The 23,119-nt window shown below is 40.2% G+C and overlaps 2 protein-coding genes across 2 annotated transcripts in view; one reads left to right on the forward strand and one right to left on the reverse strand.

The window, feature by feature from the left end:
* Positions 1 to 1,476: 1,476 nt before the first annotated feature.
* psme3ip1 (proteasome activator subunit 3 interacting protein 1) lies at positions 1,477 to 12,397 on the forward strand. Its single transcript, XM_073472309.1, has 7 exons — positions 1,477 to 1,563; positions 3,513 to 3,649; positions 3,750 to 3,848; positions 4,605 to 4,726; positions 9,102 to 9,241; positions 9,729 to 9,820; positions 11,248 to 12,397. The coding sequence occupies exons 2-7, from the start codon at positions 3,523 to 3,525 to the stop codon at positions 11,508 to 11,510; spliced, it is 843 nt and encodes a 280-aa protein (XP_073328410.1). The 5' UTR covers positions 1,477 to 1,563; positions 3,513 to 3,522; the 3' UTR covers positions 11,511 to 12,397.
* A 3,928-nt stretch (positions 12,398 to 16,325) lies between these two features.
* Positions 16,326 to 23,119, reverse strand: part of cpne2 (copine II) — a 44,882-nt gene continuing 38,088 nt past the window's right edge. The window contains exons 14-15 of the mRNA XM_073472054.1: positions 19,560 to 19,796; positions 16,326 to 16,433 (exon numbers count right to left, since the gene is read on the reverse strand). Coding sequence (XP_073328155.1) covers positions 16,326 to 16,433; positions 19,560 to 19,796 — 345 coding nt within the window. The remainder of the gene's footprint in view (positions 16,434 to 19,559; positions 19,797 to 23,119) is intronic.

The raw sequence follows: 23,119 nt of genomic DNA on the forward strand, positions 1-23,119 counted from the left end.
CGTCTGCGGCCCCACCATCTGCACTTCTCTGTTTGTGTACTCTGCTTCTCTGTATTAAAGGTTTGATTGAACAGACACTGGTGACAGGACAGGTAGCTACAAGTTGTGACAGGTTTTGGCTGCAACCTTCTACATATGAGTTTATCTGTGGTCAAGTTAGTTCCACAGTTTACAACAAAGCTAATAAAGCTAATGTCTGGTCGGTATAATGGTCGAAAACTAATGGGGGATTAAAGTACGTTCACTCAAGTACGGTAATTAAGTACAAATCATAGGCACTTGTACTTTACTTGAGTCTTTTCCTTTTATGCCACTACATGTCAGAGGCAGACATTGTACTGACACACACACTCACACACACATGAAAAGCTTATAAAATGTGATGTTTTGTTAGAAATGAAAAAGCCAAACAGTTTATTCATTATATACGTTATTTTTCATGCAAACATTCTGTATCCATTGTTTCTTGGTGTGGTAGCATTTTCCAGTCTCTCTGGGCTGTGAGCAATAAGCCGACTACAGTTAGTCTTTGTTACTTTTCTTTAATCTTTTAATCAACACCAACAAGACAGTGTACATCATACACTACTCGTCGCATACACGTTACTCTGCTCTGTCACATGATTACCTGTCCCTCCTAAAACAATAGCAGGTAGGAACTAATATTCACTCTGTTTACAAGGGGACATTAAATATAACAAAAATGTTACACATGTAAATACACAAATTAATTCATAGTTAAAGTGCTATATGATGATTGATGATGAAGTATTGTATTCAAACTTAATTCTGCAAGTGAAGTCAGTTCTACTGAAATAATATAATTTACCACAGTATACTGTTCAACTTAAAGGGTCACTATGTAGTTTGGGGAAGAAGTTTAAACTCTGAATCTTAATATTAACAATATCAATGAGGTAATAATACAAACTTGGAAATATTATTTTTTTCCATGACTGAATAAACAATCTGTTCTCTAAGGAAAATAAGGTCCGAGAATACTGTTTGAAGCTAGAAAGGTGGCAGGGTCCACTACATATACACAAAGCAAAACAGTATGAAACTGTGCTGTCCTTCAGGTCAGTTTGTTTATTCAGTTTATTCAGTCATGGAAACAAAGAGAGTTTGTTTATTTAGTTTGTTTAGGGATAAAAAAAAAAAAAAAAAAAAATCAGTCAGTGAAGATCTTTCTCTTCTTCTTCTCCTTTCCCCTCCCAAAACTAAATAGTGCTACTTTAACAAATTAATTCAAAGGTTTTTTTAGATACCTCCCCTTCTTTTATACCTTTTCTCGATTATTATTGATTTTATAACTTTTCTCAGTTATTAGTTATTTTATACCTTTTCTCAGTTATTATTTCCTCACTGTTTGAATCCTTCTCTACACGTGTGGCTGTTTTGTGGCCTCACCACACGGTGGCACTGTTGCCTTGTTTGTCTCTCAGCCCCGCAGCAGAAGAGCAGGTCGGAACTAAAGTCGCACGTCGAATATCGTGACGGGATATTTTTACAGTGACACAACACGTCATTGATTTGGAGCAGCATATCGACTAGCTGAGCTCGGTGAGTGTAAGCGACAGAGACATTATTCAACGTGATATGAAACAGACATACGCGGAGGCTCGAGTGTACTCGGTTGTGCAGCTGAAAGTGTTGCCTCTCCAACGTGACACGGCGCCCAGATACAAACAGCGGTGACAGCTGCTTGCATGGATGCTAATGAAGCTAACGCTAGCTGGGGGTTGCAGCACACAACAGATCTGCGTGTCCACAGTTTTACGCCTCGTGCATCCAGACTACAACAATAGGAAGCTAACGTGTCTCTTGTACTGCAGATTGAATGCTGTGTTGATTTGTTGCGTCGTTAGCCGAGTGTGTCTTGTATCTTAAAATGCTAATCTGTAGCGGCTCTCGTTGTTGTCGTCGCCTTAGGTAACGGTAATCGCTGAGTGAATCAACAGGGCCGATACAAACTGAACGCTCGTGGGCCGTGAAGCTAAACTTGTAAATCGTTCTTGACCTCACTCAATCATTTGTGCTATCCTCATGGGACTCTCGAGCTGTCTGCGTTGAGGAGAGACGCGTTAATTTGCGATAATTTTTCAATAGCGTGTAATGACTAGATACGACCACAAGAGGGAGCCAAAACCTCACAGGTCGAGTTCAGTTCAGTCGGCTCGAAATAACAACACACATTAAAGTCTCACATGTCTAGTTATTGCTGTGGTTTACATATGTTGACTTTCTGGTGATCTCACTGCAGCAGTGTGTCACCATCTGTGTGAGAAAACATTAACAATAATATTGTCTCCTGTTTCCATGTGCTGCCAAAATTACGCTACACTGGCATTTATGTGATTTTCAGGGATGTGACTTGTTTAATGTGACCTTGGGTCATCTCTATATCGCCATATCGTGGCAAAAAAAAAATCAAAATTTCAGGAAAACTCTGATTTTTATTTAGTTTTATTGATTTCTGTAAATGTTGTTATTTATATGTGTGCATTCTGGCTAGGGGTCGACCAATATGGATAATTCAGGGCTGATACCAATGCTGATCATCAGAAATCCAGTAGACTAAAAACTGATATTCGGGACAGATATTAATTTGCAGTAAAAATGAAAATCTTTGTGTCAAAATTTCGAGCAACAAGTGATGAAATAAACTTATGTACAATTTTCTCAAGTACTTTTTTTAAGTACAAATATGAGGTTTCTTACTTGAGTATTTCCATTTTCTGCTACTTTCTACTTCCTCTCCACTACATTTATTTGATACATTTATTTACTAGTTACTTTGCAAATTCAGATCATTCAGTGTTTATAAGTTATTAATTGTGACATGTTACCAGTCAGATATTGTTGTTGGCAGGACATTGTGTGAGAGGATGTTGCATCAGAGCCAAAGTAGCACATTTTAAAATTATTTTATTTTATTTGCAATCTCACAGAAAAATCACTGATACTGATAATTGAAGAATGCTGAATTTCGTCCCTGATAATTGGCCAGGGCCTGTCTCTAATTCTGATATTACAACATCAATCTAGATGTCTTTATTGCAGTTCTTTCAGCATTACATATAGACAGGTTAATTTGTAACTGGGCCCCCTGCAGATAAGAACATATCAATCTTGCATTGTTAAACTTGACGAGTGTTGTTGCCATGTCCATAGGGAGGTTGCACAAGCTTGTTTAAAGCTTCATTGAATTACAGTTTTAGGTTGTTATGCAAGTAATGGTTACGTGCAGTAGTCAATAGCAATGGTTTAAAGGGTTTTGTGACACAGGCTGAGTATTGATGTCTTGGATCATTGGATTTCTTTGATGTAGCATAGGAAATGAATATATTGATTGAATCCATAAAGTCTCAGTGTGGGTCCCCAAAGGGAAACCGCTGCTATAGACTTGTTCACCTAGCAGTCCCAGCAGAAATTAACTGCATCCAGTCTTGAGGGAAAAACATTTTTTTTTTTTTTTTTTGGAGTAATAAGTAAATTGTGTTTGTGTGAAGGTCAGTTGTGATGGCAGGGGGAGGGGCAGCGGGCGTCGACCTCAGCAGGAAGTTTGTGTCAGAATCTGAGCTTGACGAGAAGAGGAAGAAGAGACAGGAGGAATGGGAGAAAGTCAGGAAACCTGAAGACCCAGAGGGTAAGAACACTAACACTTACACACAGATCTTAAATGCACCAATCCTCTAAAATACATACAGCTGTGCTTACATCCGCAAGTTTGTTTGTGTACTCTTCAGAGGCCCCAGAGGAGGAGTACGACCCACGATCCCTCTTTGAGCGGCTACAGGAGCAGAAAGACAAGAAACAAGATGAATATGAGGAGCAGTTCAAATTCAGTGAGTCGCTGTCTCCGTTTCTCTCTGTCATATCTGCCATTAGTACTTTTACCTCCATGTGTTATCAAGGATTGAATTCATGCTTTTCTTCTGCTTCTCTACCAACACAAAGAGCCAGTAGCTATGTGTTGTAAAGATAAACATGCTCAACATGTGCACGGGTGACACCATAGACACTCTACTGCCAGTTTTACACTATTCCACTGACCTACAGGTGGCTGTGATGCACCAAGAATAGCAGCAACATGTCAACAAAGGCAGGGAAGAACATGATTGCAAGTTAGTCAACATGATGTAAACAATGCAGGATTTAAAATAATTTAAAAAATTAGACGCAGCTGTGTCTGTTTAAAGCTTTCTTGCCATTATCGTTCAAAATTAAGTTATTCAGTATTTTCTGCATTTCACTCGCAGATGGCAGGTTTGCAGCTGTGCAGTGTCATTCACTAATGTTAATTATTAAGATTTTAGTAAGGAGATTAATTGGGAAAGAATTCACTCATTCAATTCAAGCATTTAAAAAACGATTTTCATTATGTTTAGAAAACTGTCAGTGTGGAAATCCACAGTAATTGTCATAAATCTGTTCAAAGCACACAAGTCTTATTGTCTTTCACCATGAGGGCCTGTTAGATTTCACACAAAGGTCACTTCATTCTTGTGTGGATATAAAATAATCTGTTGAGGTTTGTTTTCTGAAAAATGCAATCAATCTACTGCCATGTGTTGAGCGCATGTTTGTTTCCATGGTGACAGGGAACATGGTGAGAGGATTGGACGAGGATGAGTCCAGCTTCCTGGACGAGGTCTCCCGGCAACAGTGCCTGGTGGAGAAGCAACGCAGGGATGAGGAGAAGCAGGAACTGTTGGAATACAGAATATCCTTTTATCACGTGTTTGGTTATAGAAAACATGTTTTAATCAGCCAGTGTCACTTCAGGTAATCTGTTATCCCCCATTTTAAAGTTTAGTGAGTGATAACAGATTTTACAGGTTTAAAGTCACAGCAGCTGTATCTCAAGCAGTGGCATTATAAGTGTTTATACCTCACTACAGTACATCCTCTGTTGACTTTCCTGTTTGCTTTATTTGGCTAGCTCACTCATGCCTGATGTATGAATGTGACTTTTTGTTTGTATCAGTTACAAGCTACTGTACATGCAGGGCTGCTAGGTACCAGCTCTGCCAGAGATCTGTTAGTGTTGATGCAGGTTCTACTTCCTTCTGCAAGAGGTTGATAGAATCCATTATCATTGCACTTAAGCTATGGCAGTGGCACTCACACACTGTGAACTCTGAGTAACTGAGATGGGAAATTGAGAGTTTTCAGTTTCAGAACAGCTGAACAGAATTAGTTCAGTCAAGTCTGAGTGTTTTCTCAGTTAAGCTCATGTGTTGGGAATAAAAATTAGCCATCATCAATGGAGCAACAATACTATGATTCACCATGACAATGGGTAAATAAAGAGCAGGGCCTCCATTTTTATTACAGTGGAGTGGAAATATGAATGCATGCCATTGCAGACAATGACATTCATCTTGAAAAAACAGGAGTGGAGAAAGGTTAGCACGAATACATTTTATGTAAGTCCTCTCGAAAAATCAAAATCTTTAGCGTTTGTGTTACTGTATAACCTGTAATCTTCCGTGTCTTACATACTACATAACCAAAACCTTTAATTATTGCCTTTTTCTGTCACTCACATAATTGAATCAGTGTGTTATTTTAGCACTAAAAGCAGCACTTAGTGTAAAAGCATAAATTAGTGTAAAACGAATTGGTGGTGAGCTACATGAGAGCCAGGTGTTCTGCACACGGCCTCCTAAACCACGTGTCCAGAGTGATGAGTGTGTTAGTAATGTTATAGCAGAGCAACAGTTCCCCATACAGTGCTGTATTTTGGGTTGAGTTCCTCAGTAAGTGTTTCAGTATCTCCCTCAGCTAATCAGTGAAGCTGTTTTCTGGTCATTTTGGGCACCTCATGCTGTTTGCAACAGTTGAAAGACATGCATGCTGCTAATTGGGAGTCTCTTGGTGCATATATGATAAGCAGCTTTATGTGTTGGCAGAGGCAGGCACAGCTCCACTATAGTCGAGCTCCTGCTGGGACTGCATCATGCATACATTACACACACAAACACATTTACACATACACCTTGTACACGTGTCCATCCTCATTTGTTATGCCAGCACTCTGTTGTAAACAGATTGGTCTATAATTTGGTCCTTCAACTTCATCAGAAGCAAAGAATAATTACAAGCAGTGTGTTTGTGATTGAAAATGGATTTTCTTCTTCTTGTAGCTTAATGAATCGAATGAAATTCCATTTTGTTTGAATGAAATTGTGTTTATGTTACCTGATTTGTTGTTGGTTGGGATTATTTTGTTTTGCCCTAGCCAGTCAGTTAGAAAGGGAAATATTCTGCCAATGTGTGCACCAACAGCTGCTTGGGGCAGCTAACTTAACATTTTTCCCATGGATAGTAACATGTCCATCTTTGAGTTATTTCAGTATCTCAACTTAAAACGACTTGTACAGCTGCATCGATCTCATCCACACTTAGACCTGGACTACACGTATATGGATATTTTTTTATGCGGATATTTTCGTCCCCGTTTAAAAAAAAAACTCTGTCCACACCACAGAAATATCTCCGTCCATACGAAGAGGCAAAACTGAAAACGATCGCCTCTGAAGCCTGCAATGCCATGCCCGGCCGATAGGTGGCGATTAGCAAAATGTAAAATACCACAGAAGAAGAACGTTATGAGCATGCGCAGTCATGGTCCCGAAGAAACAGTCAAACGGCGGCAGTTCGAAGTTATGGCGAAGACCGGGCGCAGCAGACGCCTTTGCGTACCGGAGGAGTGCAGTTGATGCAACAACGTCACGTTCATATGTAGAGCTGAGATAAGACCTAAAAGTGCAAAGCACACACAGATAGCCCGGTACATCTCGGCCATCGTTGTTGACAACCGTGCGAACGGCTTGTTGCTAGGCGCTTGACGTCATCGCGTCAACATCAGCTCCGTTTAACATCGCTACACGGATCCACTCAATCGGATATTTTTTTATTTCTCCACTTTTTTATCCGTTTAAAAATATCTCCGTTTATGTGGGTGAAATCGCCGTGTTCGTGTGGTTGAGAGGCCCAATTGGACAAAAAAATGTGCGTTTAGGAATATATCGTATTCGTGTAGTCCAGGCATTAATGTCTTTTTTTCTGTTGCTTTTTTATGACCGTTGCTAGGTAGCTAAGTAGCTAAGTCCAGATGGATACTGGATTTTTAAGTTGGCCTTAGAAAAAACTAAAATCCAAATCTACTGACATTAACAATGTCATAGTTAAAAAAAAATCCCAGTATTTCAGCCATTTTTACACATAATACATAAAAAAGGGATGATGATGATATATTTCCCTCAGATTTGTGTGTGCAATATGTAAGTTTTTGTTCGAAAACATTCAAGACTTAACTGATACTATCAACAGAATGTGGAGGAGAAACCGTTTCGATGACTAATATGTATTGACTTGCAAGGTTTAGGATGCTAATCAGCCAGCCCCGGCCCGTTCGGGGTCAAATCTATTTTGCTGGCAGTGGAAACGCCAACGATCTGCCATGCCTTGCACGTCCAGCCTGGACCACTAGCTGCACGGCTAACTGAGCTAACTAGCTAACGACAGCTACACTTGGCAGCAGTTAGTGGTTACTCTGGTGATATGCTGCCTCCTATTTGTTGTGAGTATGAATTCAATACGTCGCCAGTTCTTACATATTGTGACACTGTTTCTGAATTACCTCAAATCTAGTTGGACTGTGCTGATATTTCCGACACATACACTGATAGGATATATCTGTGATAAGGTAATGTTGACCAAAACATGAGGCTGGTCAAGTTATCAGTCTAGCTTGCTGTGAGGGAAGATGGCGTCCCTATTCTTAATCCCGCCCACTTAACTCTGACTGGCCAAGTGTTTGTCCAACTGGAGAAAGCAGCTTTGAGTGGGCGCGATCGCTGAACAAATCTTAGTTGTGGGCAGTGTGGCAGAGGTCTGGAACCAGCCTCTCCTGTATGCCAACAAAATGTATTATATAGCTGCATTACACAACCTTAAATTTTAACTCACGGAAGGAGCACAGGAATATTTTGTGTAGGCTCAGTAAACTTTTTCATCAGGGTCATTCAGGCTGTGCTCTTTGTTTTTTCACATTAGAAGATATGCAGCATGTCTGTACGGTTGCAACTTAAAAGTGCATTGTGTGTTTATGTTTGCTCAGTCAGCTCTCCAGCTGCTGTCTTTTCTATTTCTGAAATAAAAATGTTACATCTGATAAATATTAATAAGATAATCACCTGCTAAGAATGAATGTATTTAAGACAGACCATCTAATTTATAAACAAAACTCCTATAATCAATATATTGTGCGTTCAGTCAACATGTAAATACTACACTACAGCACATTTGCATACGTGTCCAGTACTCAGGCTTTGTAGGAGCACTGGAAATCCTTTAAAATGCTTGAATTTTAATGTGGAATTTACCACAGATGTAAGTTGCTGGAAAACCTTGATAATGCACCTTGAAAAGTGCTTAAGTTTGACTGTAGGAAAGGTTTAGGAGCCTTGAGTACTTGTGCCTGTTGCTTGTTGCTCTCTGTGCTTTGCAGCCGTTGCTCTCTGTCACCCCCTCTTTGTCTTTGCGGACAGAGCGGTTCGTCTGCAGATGAAGAAGAGATTGGGTTGTCGTGGAAACTGTATCATAGGCTGGTAACTACAGTGACGATTTAAAGCAGTTGCTGTGAACATCAAGTACTCAGAGACAGGTGCAGACCTTACTCAATGCAGTGAAAACTCAGAGATGCTCATCTGTACCTCACATACACTCAGTGCCCCACTTTTTGTTGTCTCACACCTTGTGTTGTCCCTTTGTGTCTCTCACGGTCTACTTTCCTCTGTCTCTGCATCTCGGCCTGATTTCATGTCTCCTGAGCCACGTCCATCTCCTGCTCTCCTTTTAGACTCCATATCTGTGTCACCTCTCTCTGCCTAAGTACTTTACTTAGCCTTTCAGAACTGTGCCACTTCTTCCACCACACTGATGGAAAGATGTAATGGCTCCCCCTGAAGGGAGGACTGGATGTAACTTGTGATGGGCTGCTGCTGAATTCCGTGTCTCTCTTCTTGCCCCTAAGCCCAACTCTCTACTCTCTCTGTTATGGTTTATTTACCTTAACTCTGTACCCCCACAGTGCTCTAGTGAAGAAGGCGTCCACTGAAAGCCGCAAAGAGCCTGAAAAGAAGGCCGGACCGAAAAATCCAGGGACGGAGCAAAGAACCAGCCACCTGTCTCAGGCCCATTTATTGGCTGGAGCTGTTAAAAGACGCAGGTATGCAGATACTTATCCTTTTAACCTGCATTAACTAATTTGTTGTGGCTTTAGGGCAACAGGACCTACTATAAACACAACACATATTATTACCTAATAAAGCTGACATGACAAACCTTTTAGCAAGCAGTTGCCTACTTACATATCCCACAGACACTGAGCAACATTAGCATTCATTTGAAGTTTGTTAGTGTCCATCTGTCATGGTAAAATTCCTCTGTGATTTAAAAAAAACTAGAACAAGTGAAAAGACTTAACCTCCATCCTCAAAAGTTAACTTGTGGGTCATTAAACCAAAACAATGAGCTGAAAGACACTAAAACGTTCAGTGGAGCCGAGGGGAACTGCAGTCGGATGATAATACTCACTTTCTCACTTTGAATGACCTCATTTGCTTAGTAACGGTTTTTATCTCAGCCATTGTTGTAATGAAAATCTTTATTAGAGCAGCTTTAAATCTTCACCATCTCGTCGTTCTCTTCCTCAGTTCGTCCCAGTCGTCAGACAGCAGCAAGAAACAGAAGGTGGAAATCACAACAGCAGCAACAGAAACGGCAGGAAACGGAGAGAGACACACAGGTGGGCTACAGTGGAAGTGTGAGAAGATTCATTTGCACCACATATGCTTGAAGTTTAGGCAGATCTGCCTCATATTGAAAAACCTAAGAAAAAATAAACCAGAGTCTACAGAGAGCTCAGGGCCAGCTGATTCATATGATCTTAATCCAGTGGGGCAGTGGCACTGCTGAAAGGTAGTTGTTACCTGTTTAAGCTATGTTAGGTAAGGTCAGGTGTCTGTTCTCATTTTGTCCACAAATATGTATTCTGTGCAGATGTCACATTTTGTATTTCACTGTTCATAACGAAAGTAACAGAAAAGTACTGAAAAGTAATTTCCATGATGACTGCTCAGGGCTCAAGACTAATTTTTCACACTGGTGCGCACAACAACATTATCAAGGTGCATCCAATAAAACATTTTTACTCAATTCTTTAAACACATTGTGTAAACAGTGTTTGAAGCTGCAGCAACTAGTTGTTGTTTTGGTCATTTGCAGCAGCAGAGCAAACTGAGAACAACATTAATGAACATTGACTTTAACAAATCTTACAAGTTGGTATTGAAAATGGATCACCAAACATTTGCCTCATACATATCCAAGAGAAATGGTGCAACAGTAGCCTTCATTAGTCAATATTCACTTTCCTATTAGCTGTCTAAGAATACCTGAGAGTATCTGGCTTATCAGGAGCTAAATGCGAGCTAGTTCATCAACTAGTCGCTGTCTTTGTGTGTCAGCAGAGTTATCAAAGCAGTTTGATTGAAATCAGCCCCCTCTTGCTGTTGGACAGGAGCCTAATGAGACCAGTGAGAGTGAATCAAAACAGCTAAGTTTTAGGATGTAAAACCAAAATAATTGGCTGAAAGAAGTTAAAGTGCTCAGCAGAGTTAGGAGAAACTCTTATTATAGCTTACAAGCAAAACCTTTCACGTTATAAATAATTATTTGATCCATTGTTAATGTAAAAATATTGGTTAGTGCAGCTTTAAACTAACAGGTCCTCTGGTATATATGGCTTTTTTAAAGTTTTTGAAGACAGCTGATTTTCTCTCCTTATACCTTGTGAATTATCTTTGATTGGGTCTAAACAGCCTGCAAGACGGTTTTAGGAAACCTGGCTTTATATTCAGTTATATTCAGTCTTATTAACAGTGTACAGGGTCAACTGCGTTTAACATGCATGCATGCACATGTTTTTACAAACAGTTGACCTCACCAGAACAAAGTACTAATGTCATGCAAACTTTAAAAAAAAAGTTTTTTACCTGCATTCCACTGAAACTATGTGGACGAAACAAAAAAAAATGCAGTTGCGTTAATTTTTCTCTGTCCTTGGTTACATTACAACTTCCTACTCTCCAAATTTTCATGGCTGACCTTTTTAAATGAGCCTGATGCACAGATTTACAATCTTTGAATCTGACAGTTTGTTATGCTGTTCAGAACAGGAGGAAGGAGCTGGAAGGGGAGCAGGGGGAGCTGAAGATCAACAAAAAGTCCCCGGTCTGACAGCGAAGACCCCCTCGGCTCCCCTGAGCTCCGGTCAAGGCGTGGTACACCTACCGTCGGCAGCCGTGTGCGTCGGCGTTTTACCGGGACTCTGGGTTTATTCCGGCAGCAGCGACTCTGACAGCAGCTCGGACAGCGAAGGTAGCGTGGACGCAATCATGTTGCCGTACCCCCGGCACAGCAGGGCCTACAGATAGACACACATCAGCACACATAGATACACACACACAATCTGACGCCTTTTAGAAGGGGCTTTCAGAAAAGGTAACCACACACACATAGATGGATTAGGTCATACGCACACGCACACACACATACTTTGATATAGGGGTACACACACACACAAGACAGAGCCTACAGGAACCTGCAGGCCATACAAGTTTGTATCATGTTATAGTTATACACTGGCAGCACACACACCTTGCAAACATTTTTAGTATTCCTGTTGTTTTCACAGCTGTGAGTTGAACTGTTGCTCTTTGTCATCAGACAAAGTTCAGTCCAGTAATGTAATCCTAATCATCAGTAAAACCAATTTAAACTCTATTCTCAACTAAATCTGTGTATCTATTTGTGGTTTTTGCTATTGTGGCACTCAAACATGACGCCTCCACCCTTCCTTCCCTCAATCACATCTCACGCAGTTTAAGCCGAGCAACCAATCCCGCACTGCCTACCCCGACGACATCCTGCCCCCTCCCTTCACCCCCCCTCCCAACCCAAGCCACAGCGACTGCAAGCTGTGCTGTTGGCTGAGGGAACAGTGATTGACAGCTGTGGAGCAAGGAGGAGACTGCTTTAGACTGTGTCACATGACTCACACCTTTATAGCTATCAGCAGCAGAGGAGAGAGCCAGGGCAGGACACGCTTCTCTTTCTCTCTGTGTGTGGGTTAAATGCAAAGTCTGAAAGGTTTGAAAAATAATGTTTTTATTTGTGTGATGTACTGTGTTTTCTCATCAGTAGTTTGTCTCAAAGTCACATCATGCTGAATGCTGGACTGTTTGCTGCTGTCTCAGGCCATGGAGCTTTGTTTTGTTGGTCAAAGTCTGAGCGGGGAGAAATAAAAAACTTTCGCTTGTAACGTGTGTTTACTGTGTGTTTTGTGTGCGTGTGTGTGTGTGACAGAGACAGAGCTAGTAGATTTGCAGGATACTGAGAGATCTTATTTTTTTAACCTGTGTAGCGTGCATGTAATTAGAATTTAAAATCGGACTTACACTCTACATAATACTGCATTTATTTGAGAAGTGTAACATATAAATAGTGGGCTTATAGTACAGTTGGTGCTGGTGCTGCAACAAGCCTATAGTCCTGACTTCTGAAGACAACACAGGAAAAAGTATCCTAAAAGATAGAAAGTCCACAATGCAATGTTGATTTAAATTTCACACATTAAAGTGTGTTAACGCTCAGAGAATACAACACTCCCCATTATATAATATATATAGTCTTTTGTGGCTCCAGAGGGAGCTTCATGTAATCTGATAAATTTCCTCCAGTGGTGTGACTGAGTGGCTAAGTTGCATTATGGGTAATGTAGGTGCCAGGTTTGAAAAAGGGTCAACACATTGCTGATTGTTGAAATGGTGAGAATGTCAAAGTTTAAAAATTGTTCTTCAATTTTCCGACCTACAGAGTCAGTTTGAGGCTGATGGAAGTGCTGATGGTGTAGGAGGTATGTGGTCATAAACCAAAGTATTTTACAAACTGTAATTTTGACCTGTGATGGTGCGAAATGAAAAGCTGAGGATCAGCAAAGTTAGAACAATATATCCTAAAAATACAGAACTGAAAAATGTAATTATTCCTAACCTCATAAATCCCAGTAACCTATAGTCCTACAGCTCAGGCCAACATATAAAACTGTTAGAGCATCACCATATTCTGCATCTGTCATTTTGCTGCCTGTGCAAAGATCTGAAACCTGAGAAGATGAAACCAAGCAAAAGTGAAATGCTTCCAACTCAGTCGGCTCACTATGTTAAGGTAACAAAATACATCATCTTCATCGTCTGTCTTTCAAAGTTTTTCGAACTGGTTTTAAAGATAAGTATGGAAGATGAATGCTTGGCTCTGTAAACTTGCTCATTCTTCAACTCCTGATGGCCAGTTTGTTGGGGGTTAAAGGATCTAAGATGCAGCCTGGAGCCAGACCTTCATGGACCATAAAATTAATGTGAGAAATTGGACTAGATGAAAAGTAATTTGTGTAATTGGATTCTGGGATGTGTGTTCAGTCTTCATTAAAACCTTGGCAGCAGAAATGCGCATGTGAAGCTGATTGAGATAGAAAAACATGATGGGTGTCGAGGTGAGATGATGTAAAAAGTCTCTCAGTGTCATTGAACAACTTAAGCAGCGCAATGTTTCTCATTCTCTTCAGATAAAATGTCTGTGTGAGAGTGTTGCTCCAGTTACAAGAGTGACTCAAAGCCTTTGTACACAGTGATGATGGGACTGCAGGATAATTTTATCTTGTGTTCACAGCCAGTGACAAGCATTTTGGTTTGTCCAAGGACAGCTCGCTGACATCATTAAGGCAACCGTTGGTTTCTCAGTTTAACCAACAGATAAAGCTCAATGTCACTGATGTAGCTGTGAAAAGAGTTACCATGACAACAAATAATATAACCATGAACACAGAAAATACCAGCCAAGGATTTGAGTTTAGAGGCGTATCAAACAGATGAAAATCAGCCCCAGAAACCACATCTATCAGGCAGGTATCAGCATGTTCAGTGAGACCCTTAGTGTGGTTTGTGCCGAATGAAGCAGCACTGAACCAGGAAAACCACATACTGCCCACAATGGTTGAAGGATGGAGGTGTGATGAGGATGAAATGTGGACTGATTTCTTTTTTTTTTTACTGCCACATTTTGTTTGAGCTGAATTCACTCAGTCAGTTTAACTGGTAGCAGCAGGCTGTAATTCATTATCTCTACAGTCCAAGAAAAAAAAAAAACAACAGAAAAAAAATCTGAGCTGAGTCATAAAACACAAATCTGTGGGGTTTTTTTTGTCATCACCAACCCGTGTTTCTTGTTTTGCATCTCTTTGTGGTCATTTAAGGTCTTTGTAGTGGTTTAACATCTCTCTGTGTTTTTTTGTGTCACTTTGTTTTTTGTTTCTTTTGTGTCTCTGTGGTCATTTTTTGCCTCTGTAGTTTTTTTTTTTTTTGTTCCTTTGTGATAGTTAAGTATCTCTGTGGTCATTTTGTGTGTCTCTCTGGTATTGTCTCTCTTGGTGGTCATTTTGTGTCTTTGTAGTTGCTTTGTGTCTCTTTAAGGTTGTTTTTTGTCCCTTTGCTGGTCGTTTTGTCTCCCTTAGTGGTCATTTTTTTGTGTCTCTGTGGTCATTCTTAGTCTTTGTGGTTGTTTTGTCTCTCTGTAGTCATTTTGTGTGTCTTCATGGTAATTTTGTCTCTACTGGTAGTCATTTGTGTCTCTCTGTGGTCATTCTTTGTGGCAATTGTGTCTTTGTGGTCAGTTTGTCTCTAGGTGGCCATTTTGTGTCTATTTTTGTGTTTAGTTGTTATATATATATATTTTATCTCTCTGTGATCATTTGGTGTCTTTGTAGTTCTTTTGAGTCTCTTAGTGTTTTTTTTTTTATCTCTATAGTAATTTTGTGTCTCTTTTTAGTCATTTTGTCTCAGTGGTCATTTTGCATCTCTTTTTGCTGTGTGTATTTTTGCTGTGTGCTGCTCTATTACTCACAGAGACAGAGGACATTTCCTTCAGTTTATTAACCTGAGTGTGGACATAGACACAACTTTATAAAATCAACAGCAACACATTTAGTACAAAGATGCACAGCAATACACATAGTAGTAGTTGAAGTACACAATTCAGCACTGCATAAAAAGTACATTAAAAACATGTCAGAAACATTGGCTTATCAGAACATAAACAGCATCATATAAATATACATTCGATATATATGCATATCAGAATCTCCTCCTCTGCTTCCTCTCCTTACAGCTCTGACACTAACAGCCTTCTCTGACACCTGCCATGTAACACTTCCTTCCTTTTAACAGAATCTCATAGAATATTTACAAAATCTGATAAATACATCATTTGATAAGAAAAAAATAACATGCGTTTGTGATCATCGGCATCAGTTTGTAAACAGTGAGTAGATATTGGCAACATGCAGGATGAACCGAAATCATCAGAAGTCAAAGGATTTTGCAAAAGCGCGCAAAATGGCCCCATATTTAACAGCCTAATGTGTTCACAGTATCCCACATCTATTCTGTGTTAGTGCTACAGCTGCCACTACGGCCTCCTCCTCCTCCTCTGATTCTGTCCTCTTGAATCAAATAAGCATAGTGGAGCTTTATAACCCGCCTCTCTCAAAACTTCAAAACTAAAACCACCCCCTGATGATGGAGCGGGGGTGAAGAAACATTGCTCTGTTCAGGCTCAGACTGTGACTCTGCACACGTGAGCACAAAAGCAAACAGCCTTCATCTGATCCGCTACCTGGAAAGGATCCATACGACAACGGGAGGGGATTAAACCACTGATATATTTCAGCTTAGGAGGGACTTTACACCAAGGAGTTGTATTTATCACATGGTATCAATCACAAGACACACACATGCAAAAAGCAAAAAAACCTACATCCTGATAAATCAAGATATTTTTCATCTCTCTAAAAGGTCAGTGTTTGAGCTGCATATTGATATATATCCATATCATTTGGAGACACCTGCCATCACTAGAGACATGCAAGGTCCTTTGCACATTATCATCATAGTTCTGTGTGGGGGAAAGCTTTAAGAGACAGAGAATATCACTTCAGATGGATTCACACTGGAAACATTCTTTAATACTTTGCAAATATAATAGAGGGGTTCTTCAATGTTTGATTTTTTTGTTCACAACATATTTTTTGTTCACAGCTGATATACACACTTTCAATCTGTATTGTCTGCTGTTAACAAGAAGAGAGGTTTAGTTCAGCTATTGTACAGCGTGTGGGCTCTCGTCTTTGGGGCGTCTCACTCCGGTGCTGTGTTGGTGGGCGGTAGATTCCGCTGTTTAAAATACTGGGTCACCTGCTGAGGCAGCTCGGCCAGGACCGACTTAGCGAGTGTCTCCTTGGGAGCCTGACAGAGAACAAGAGCAAGAGAGCACAATATGAATGCTGGCAAATGTTAGATTACTGGTGATTGTGGTCTCTATTGTTGCTGCTTAGAGCAAGAGCCCTGGTGTTAGTGCACCAACACAGAGCTGGCTGATGGTTGTGCCATGTCTCCTCAGTCTTTTAGTTTCCTGCAGTTAAAATCACAAAAGTTGTACGGCCTCATTTATAAAACACACACAAAGAAAACGGAAAAAAAAAAAAGGAAATTTACTGCACAGTACCAAATTATATTCTGATTTTAAAAAACCTTGCGTACGCCTACCACTACACGTTTTTCTAAAAAGAAGTCCTAAATCAACGTGGAACTGTGCACACGTGGATCAGCCCCTTATCCTGCCCTCTACATGCTTACATTCAACCATAAATGGACAGTGGAAATCTGTGCTTTTTCTTTTTGGTCAAATTTTGTCATGGTAACTTGGCCTGCATTATGATTGGGACTCACAATAAGGATATTGAGTACAATGACAGCTGTGTGTACAGCTGTCACTGGCTTTATTTCCAGACGTTCTTAATTTACATAATTCAAAACTAGATGAAAATTACAATCAGATTTGGTGACATATGCACCGTATTACTGAAAACTATTGACCCTCTGTTCTGCAATTCTTTAATGCTGTTTGAAGTTATCTTACAACTGATAATCACGACAATTTCATCAGTTAGTCACAATTAAGACTCCGCTGCGCTCCAGTGGGGACTGTGATATTAAGTGGAACTAATTGTGTAAGAGGCATCATACAGTCCAACAGTTCACCACCTCACCGTCTGCATCGCTAATTTGTCCTCCCCAAAATGTTCATATGGATGAGTCAAAGTTTTTCATAAATATACGCACATTTCCTCAGAAACTATATATATTTTTTAATAAATTCATATTTATGCTTGGAAAGTGTTTTTTGTGTATATGCAACAGTTATAAATGAGGCCCAAGGTCTTTGCACCAAAACAGATCTTTTTCAGCCGTACATGTATATCCGAACTGTACATCAGTGAGTAGCTAAATTCCATACAGGCCCACTTTGCCTCTCAGGTCATCAGAACAAGGGCTCCTAGTTGTGGCCACTCACAGTTTAAAGGTATAGTATGTAGTATTGGGGAAGATAAGTATTCACTGCTTGATTTTTATGACTGAATAAAGTGAATAAACAAAGTGTCCTCAAAGGACAACACAATTTCATACTGTTTTACTGTGTTTTTTATCTGCAGGAACCTTCTAAGTCGCTACCATTCTAGCTTGAAACAATGTTTTGGTGACCTTATTTCCCTTGAGGAAATATATCAAATAACTAACTTTTGGAAACTGCACCTTTAAGGGTCAAAGTGACTGAACTTTTGCACCTAGATTATGGGATGTTCTGATATGTTTTTTTAAAAGCCAATGAATTATATTACAACAATAGCTGTTATCTTTCCGGGTATCTAATCACCACCCACTATACCAACTTTCTAAAGATAATAATTTGTAGTAAAAGTTAGCCTGCCAACACAGCTCATTATTTCAGGTCACTCTCATTATTATGTTTCCTGTGTCTCTGCCTCACTTCTCCCTCTCCCTCTCTATTATGTCTGTTGCTGTCTCTCACCCTCCCACCGACAAACTGGAATGAAGCCAGCAAACACTGTCTGTTCCTCCCACTACAGAGGAAGTCAGCTCACCCACCATCAGCCCACACACACACACCCACACACACACAATTTACAAAAATGACCAAAAATGCCTCCAGTGCACAGCCTACAAATGTGCACACACAAATTAGTCCGTGTGCTCATGAGACACTCGCATTAACACTTGTTACATGTACAGTCAACACGGCACACCACAGACACACACACGCACATCACACACACACGCAAACATGCGCGCGCGCGCTCACACACACACACACACACACACACACACACACACACACACACACACAGTGTCTCTGTCGAGCCTAAGATAAGCAGGCAGCGCTCCTCAGCTAAGAGACTCTGTGTGTGTGTAGTGTGTGAGCAGCTACAGTCTGAGTTGCAACAGGCTGCCATTAGGTAACACATTCACACTCAGACAGCATGACATCATGTCATTAGGTAAAGACTCTGCAAAGAACTAAGATGGAGTCAAAGTGGCACTGGAAATCACATCAGCAAGTCAAAACGGTAGCTTAATTGGCATCTCAGCAAATAGTGAGTGAAAGACGTCAAACTTCAATGAGAGCTGCTAAACCTTGTCGATGACTCACCACAAACTGCCTCAATGCAAAGAGACGATGTTTACTTTATTCTGAATATTAAGCATATTAATGTGCTGTTAAACTCACGTCTTAAACATAAACCTGCAATAACTGATTTTTTGGCAAGCAGAAAGAAACTGTAAATACATTGTTGACATGTTTTAAGCTTTTAGGGTGAACTAGTTGCCAGATATATTAGTTCTAACAAGACTGAGTATATATTCAGTTTGGGAAATCAAATGATCTCTAGAAAGCATTAATGACTCACTCAACAGGGACAAGAATTCATCTCTGCAGCTAGGTCCATACTAGGAGTCGGCCTATTTAAGTAGTGAACTAGGTTTCTTACATTAGTCTACTGACGTGACTGATCATTTCCCAGTTATTAGTCAGACCCCATGTATTTCAAAGAAAAGAGATAAAAGATAAGTTTATTTATTTTCAGAGATAAACGCCCCACAACACGAATACATTTTGACTGTGACTTGTATTTTGTTGGTAACGGTTGTACAATCCCAAACCAAGCGCCCAGTGCACAGTGCTATCTCTCAAGTTGTTTAGGAGAATGCTTTTTTTTAAGTGAACCTTTCCTTTATCTCTATTCATTTCTAATGAAAGGATCGCCACAGAGTACTGCTATGCTGTTGAAGCATCTTTTGAAACAATGCAGGACAGATCGCCTATCAAACTGCAAAAGAACCAAATAATGATCTGATCCAACAGCTGCTGCCATATTCGGTATGTTTTTAGGATTGCTCAACACCTCAACCATTTAGTACTTAGTCCAGTTTCTTGTTATGTTTTTGAGTGCATGCAGGTTCCATACCGTCCCTATGGTTTTCATTTTTGAACAACCTGAGACCAATACTCACATTACGGAAATCTCTGAAAGGGACGAACTGCACGATGTCTCGAACAGCCTCCTCTCCTGTGCTGGACCTCAAAACGCTGGCATCTCCGTCTAAGAACTCCATGGCAGCAAAGTCTGCATTGCCCACGCCGATGATGATGATGGACATGGGAAGCTTTGACGCCTGTACGATGGCGTCACGCGTCTCGTCCATATCGCTGATGACACCGTCTGTAATAATGAGGAGTGTGAAGTACTGCTGCAGATGGGAAGAGTGATGGTAAAAGGGAAGAGATGGGGAGAGGGAAGGAGGGGAAGGAGGAAGAGAAGACACAAATGGAAATTACATTTTTATGTCATGTTATTGCTAAATCTGGAATCTCTGTGGAGTTACCTGAAGGAAATCCACATCAATAAAAAAGAGACAGGAAAAGTCTGTCACAATCATGATTATATTGTCAGTAATAGTCAACAATGACATAATGTAGTGTTGAGGAAACAGAGCGGGTTTAGTACTATTACTACAAAGACTAGAAGGAAATGAAAAAGACAGCAATTGGACCTTTAAGAGATTGACAGTGAATAGGAGACAGGAGCTGGACAACACGGCACTGGGGAGAGAAAAATAGAAACCAGAATGAAAGCTTTTCTGCATTACAGCAAGTTGGGCTCCATTCACATGGCAGAGCACACCATCTGCTCCTGGGAAAATGATGGAAGGAAAAAAATGTGAAAAGAGGAAGAGATTAAAAAAAAAAGGAAAGGAAGAACAAACAGTTAACAATATTCAGTGAATCAGGAGGGAAAGGGGATAGACTTTGGCATTGACTAAGATATCCTGTAGTATGTTGTAATTGATATAAGTTTATGCTTTTTTCTGTAAATTTACCCACAAACTAAATGACAACCCTGAATAAATGAGTGGAGGAACATAATTGAGGCATTAGGGGTACAAGGGGTCAGAGGGTGAAGTATGAAAATTTGGTTTTGTATAATTTTAAGAAAAGAGGGAATTTAGACTGTGCAAACAGATGGCACTCATCCTGTCTCGTCTTATCTTTATTTACAAAAAACATATAGAAATGATAAATAAAGCACTTTTCAGGGCTTTTTCTATGCTTTACCCCTTCATTCATACCCAACCTATATTCTACCAACTTTTGGGGTCATTGCCGATACCGATATAATGTGAATAAAAGATTCCAATGTGGACATATTGGCCACTAAACACACATTTATTGCAATGATCACTCAAATGTGGTTATCAAACACTTGTGACAGATATCCAGTGGGCACAGGATAGTTCACAGTTTAACAACAACTTAAACTGTCTTAAATGACAACAGCGCACTGAAACAGTAAACTTCACTGGGAATGTATTAATTATAAACTACCCCAAGTTTTTTTGGAAATTTGGAATTTTTGGATTATAATCTCTAAAAAATAAGTTTTCATGTCAGCACATATTGGACAACATACGCCGATACCGATATATCTGAGGCCGATATTAACCTGTAATATCAGCCAACTGATGTATTGGTCCGGCTCTAATGGCGTAATGATCCGATTCCATTACAATTCACTTGTCAACATTTAAATGCACAACAATTGTTGAGATATCTTAATGCATCCCAATGTACGGCATCTTCAGTTTTCTTGTTACTGCACACAGCTATTTCAAAGTCCTTTCAATAGTCAGACTACAACAGTCTACAATATAAAAGCTGCATCTTTTCAATACTTGTATAGGTGTGAGCCACCTCAGTAAATAAACATGACAAAAACAAAACATAAATCGGTCTGCAGTGGATTACAAGTGTGCTGTCATCTACAAAAATACTATTTTCACATAGCAGCTCTAAAACACTTATTGAATGTGGCAAATGTCACAAACATGACTCTGATGCACACTTCTCTCAGAGTTGGCCAGCAAAGTTAACAGCTCCTCCTCAGCTCTTGCTGATTGGCTGGGCCTGCTGTATTCTTAATAGCTGCTTCAGGTGAAAACTGCTAACATGGGTCATACTTGTTGTAAGGCAGAAGTTACACACAGCATGTGTCTCATAAAGTCCACCATGTGCCCAGATGTCCTCTTTCAAATACCAGGTACATTTTTTTATCACTCGCTGCTGATCTCTGCCTCCCTCCGCAATATCTCCTCAGCCCAAACTCCTGATTATCCTCTGTCTCTGCGTTTATGCAGAATCTTCCACATCAGCAGCGTGATGCATCTTAGAATCAAGAATTTCCACACCTCCACCAATCAGCCAATACATGTGTGACGTCAGGTGAACCTGAACTAAAGCAAAATACTTCAATTCAGTAATAGACACAAGGGCTGGGCAATATGTTGATATTATATTGTTAATCCTGATATGATACTATATATTGTGTTAGATTTTGGATATGGTAATAGGCAAAGCATATATTGACAGAAAACTGGTTAATTAACTGGTGGATTTGAAATCTAACTGAGATCTGTAGAAAATACATATAAAATGATTACATTTAGTAATTAACTGGACATTTATGAAGTACTTTTGAGGAGATTAAAAAATTGAGATATATATCATGTATCGCAATATAGCCTACAAATGTTGCAATATTATTTATAGGCCTTATCGCTCAGCCCTTATAGACACTCACACAATAAGGAATTGACCATTTAGAGCAAATGGTAATACAGTCAGATTTGAAGTCAAAAGGCTCTGCTGTTTGAGTTCTCATGAAGCCAGATGTTGTTGAACTCATCTCGTGGTCTGATGTAAGGCAGATCATATACAGGCACACTAACACACACATACACACCAAGGAACATGCTTCTCTTCTGTGTACTAGAATGTGATTGGTTAGCCTATGATAAGAACAGACAACGTGAAGACAAGACACACACTGACTTTACTCGGAACAAAATCGCACTTCCATGCTACACACACGCACACACACACACACACACGCAGGGAGGGCTCTGAAGCCTGTCTCTTTAATGTGCTAACAGCAGCGCTCATTAGAGAATCATTATCACACAGACAGACAGGGTCGCTCACACACTGGGGCACGCACACACTGCACTAGCCTGCAGCCTGTGAATGTGTGTGTGTGTCAGTAGCAGCAGTGTGTTCGTACACAGTCACAAAGTCTGGTCGCAGGTTCTCTCATTATCTGAGGAACACGAACGCTGAGCACAGAGCAGCAGCCGATTTGTGCAGCCTACAACCTACCCACCCACTTACCCTGACACACACTGACACCAGTCTAACCAGTACCCCAGTATGTGGTCCACACACACTTTTGCTGCGACTGTCACATCTCATTGTCTGTTACTCTTTCCCATGTTCCACCCGTGACTGAACTCACTGTAATATCAAACGAGAAAAGGGTCTGCAATCATTTCCTTACAGAAACAAAAGGAGTCTGGCACACAACACACACACGTACGATCCTTTGTGTATTTCTCTCATGTATTTGTTCTCTGCTGGGTGACAGGGTACAATTAGGGACAAAAAGCACTGTGGGAGCATAATGATACCCAGCTACTGCACTCTCTTCAGATTTAGGCAGGAGATGTGCCACTGGATATAA

This window comes from Pagrus major, chromosome 8 (genome assembly GCF_040436345.1).
Source record: "Pagrus major chromosome 8, Pma_NU_1.0".
In the NCBI taxonomy this organism is placed as follows: domain Eukaryota; kingdom Metazoa; phylum Chordata; class Actinopteri; order Spariformes; family Sparidae; genus Pagrus; species Pagrus major.

Bases quoted from the DNA above. Each gene is read 5' to 3' on its own strand.
- psme3ip1 (XM_073472309.1), top strand. From the start codon at position 3,523: ATGGCAGGGGGAGGGGCAGCGGGCGTCGACCTCAGCAGGAAGTTTGTG. The intron at 4,727-9,101 runs ATATCCTTTTAT...CTGTACCCCCAC, and splicing joins AGGAACTGTTGGAATACAGA to AGTGCTCTAGTGAAGAAGGC. The intron at 9,821-11,247 runs GTGGGCTACAGT...TATGCTGTTCAG, and splicing joins AAACGGAGAGAGACACACAG to AACAGGAGGAAGGAGCTGGA.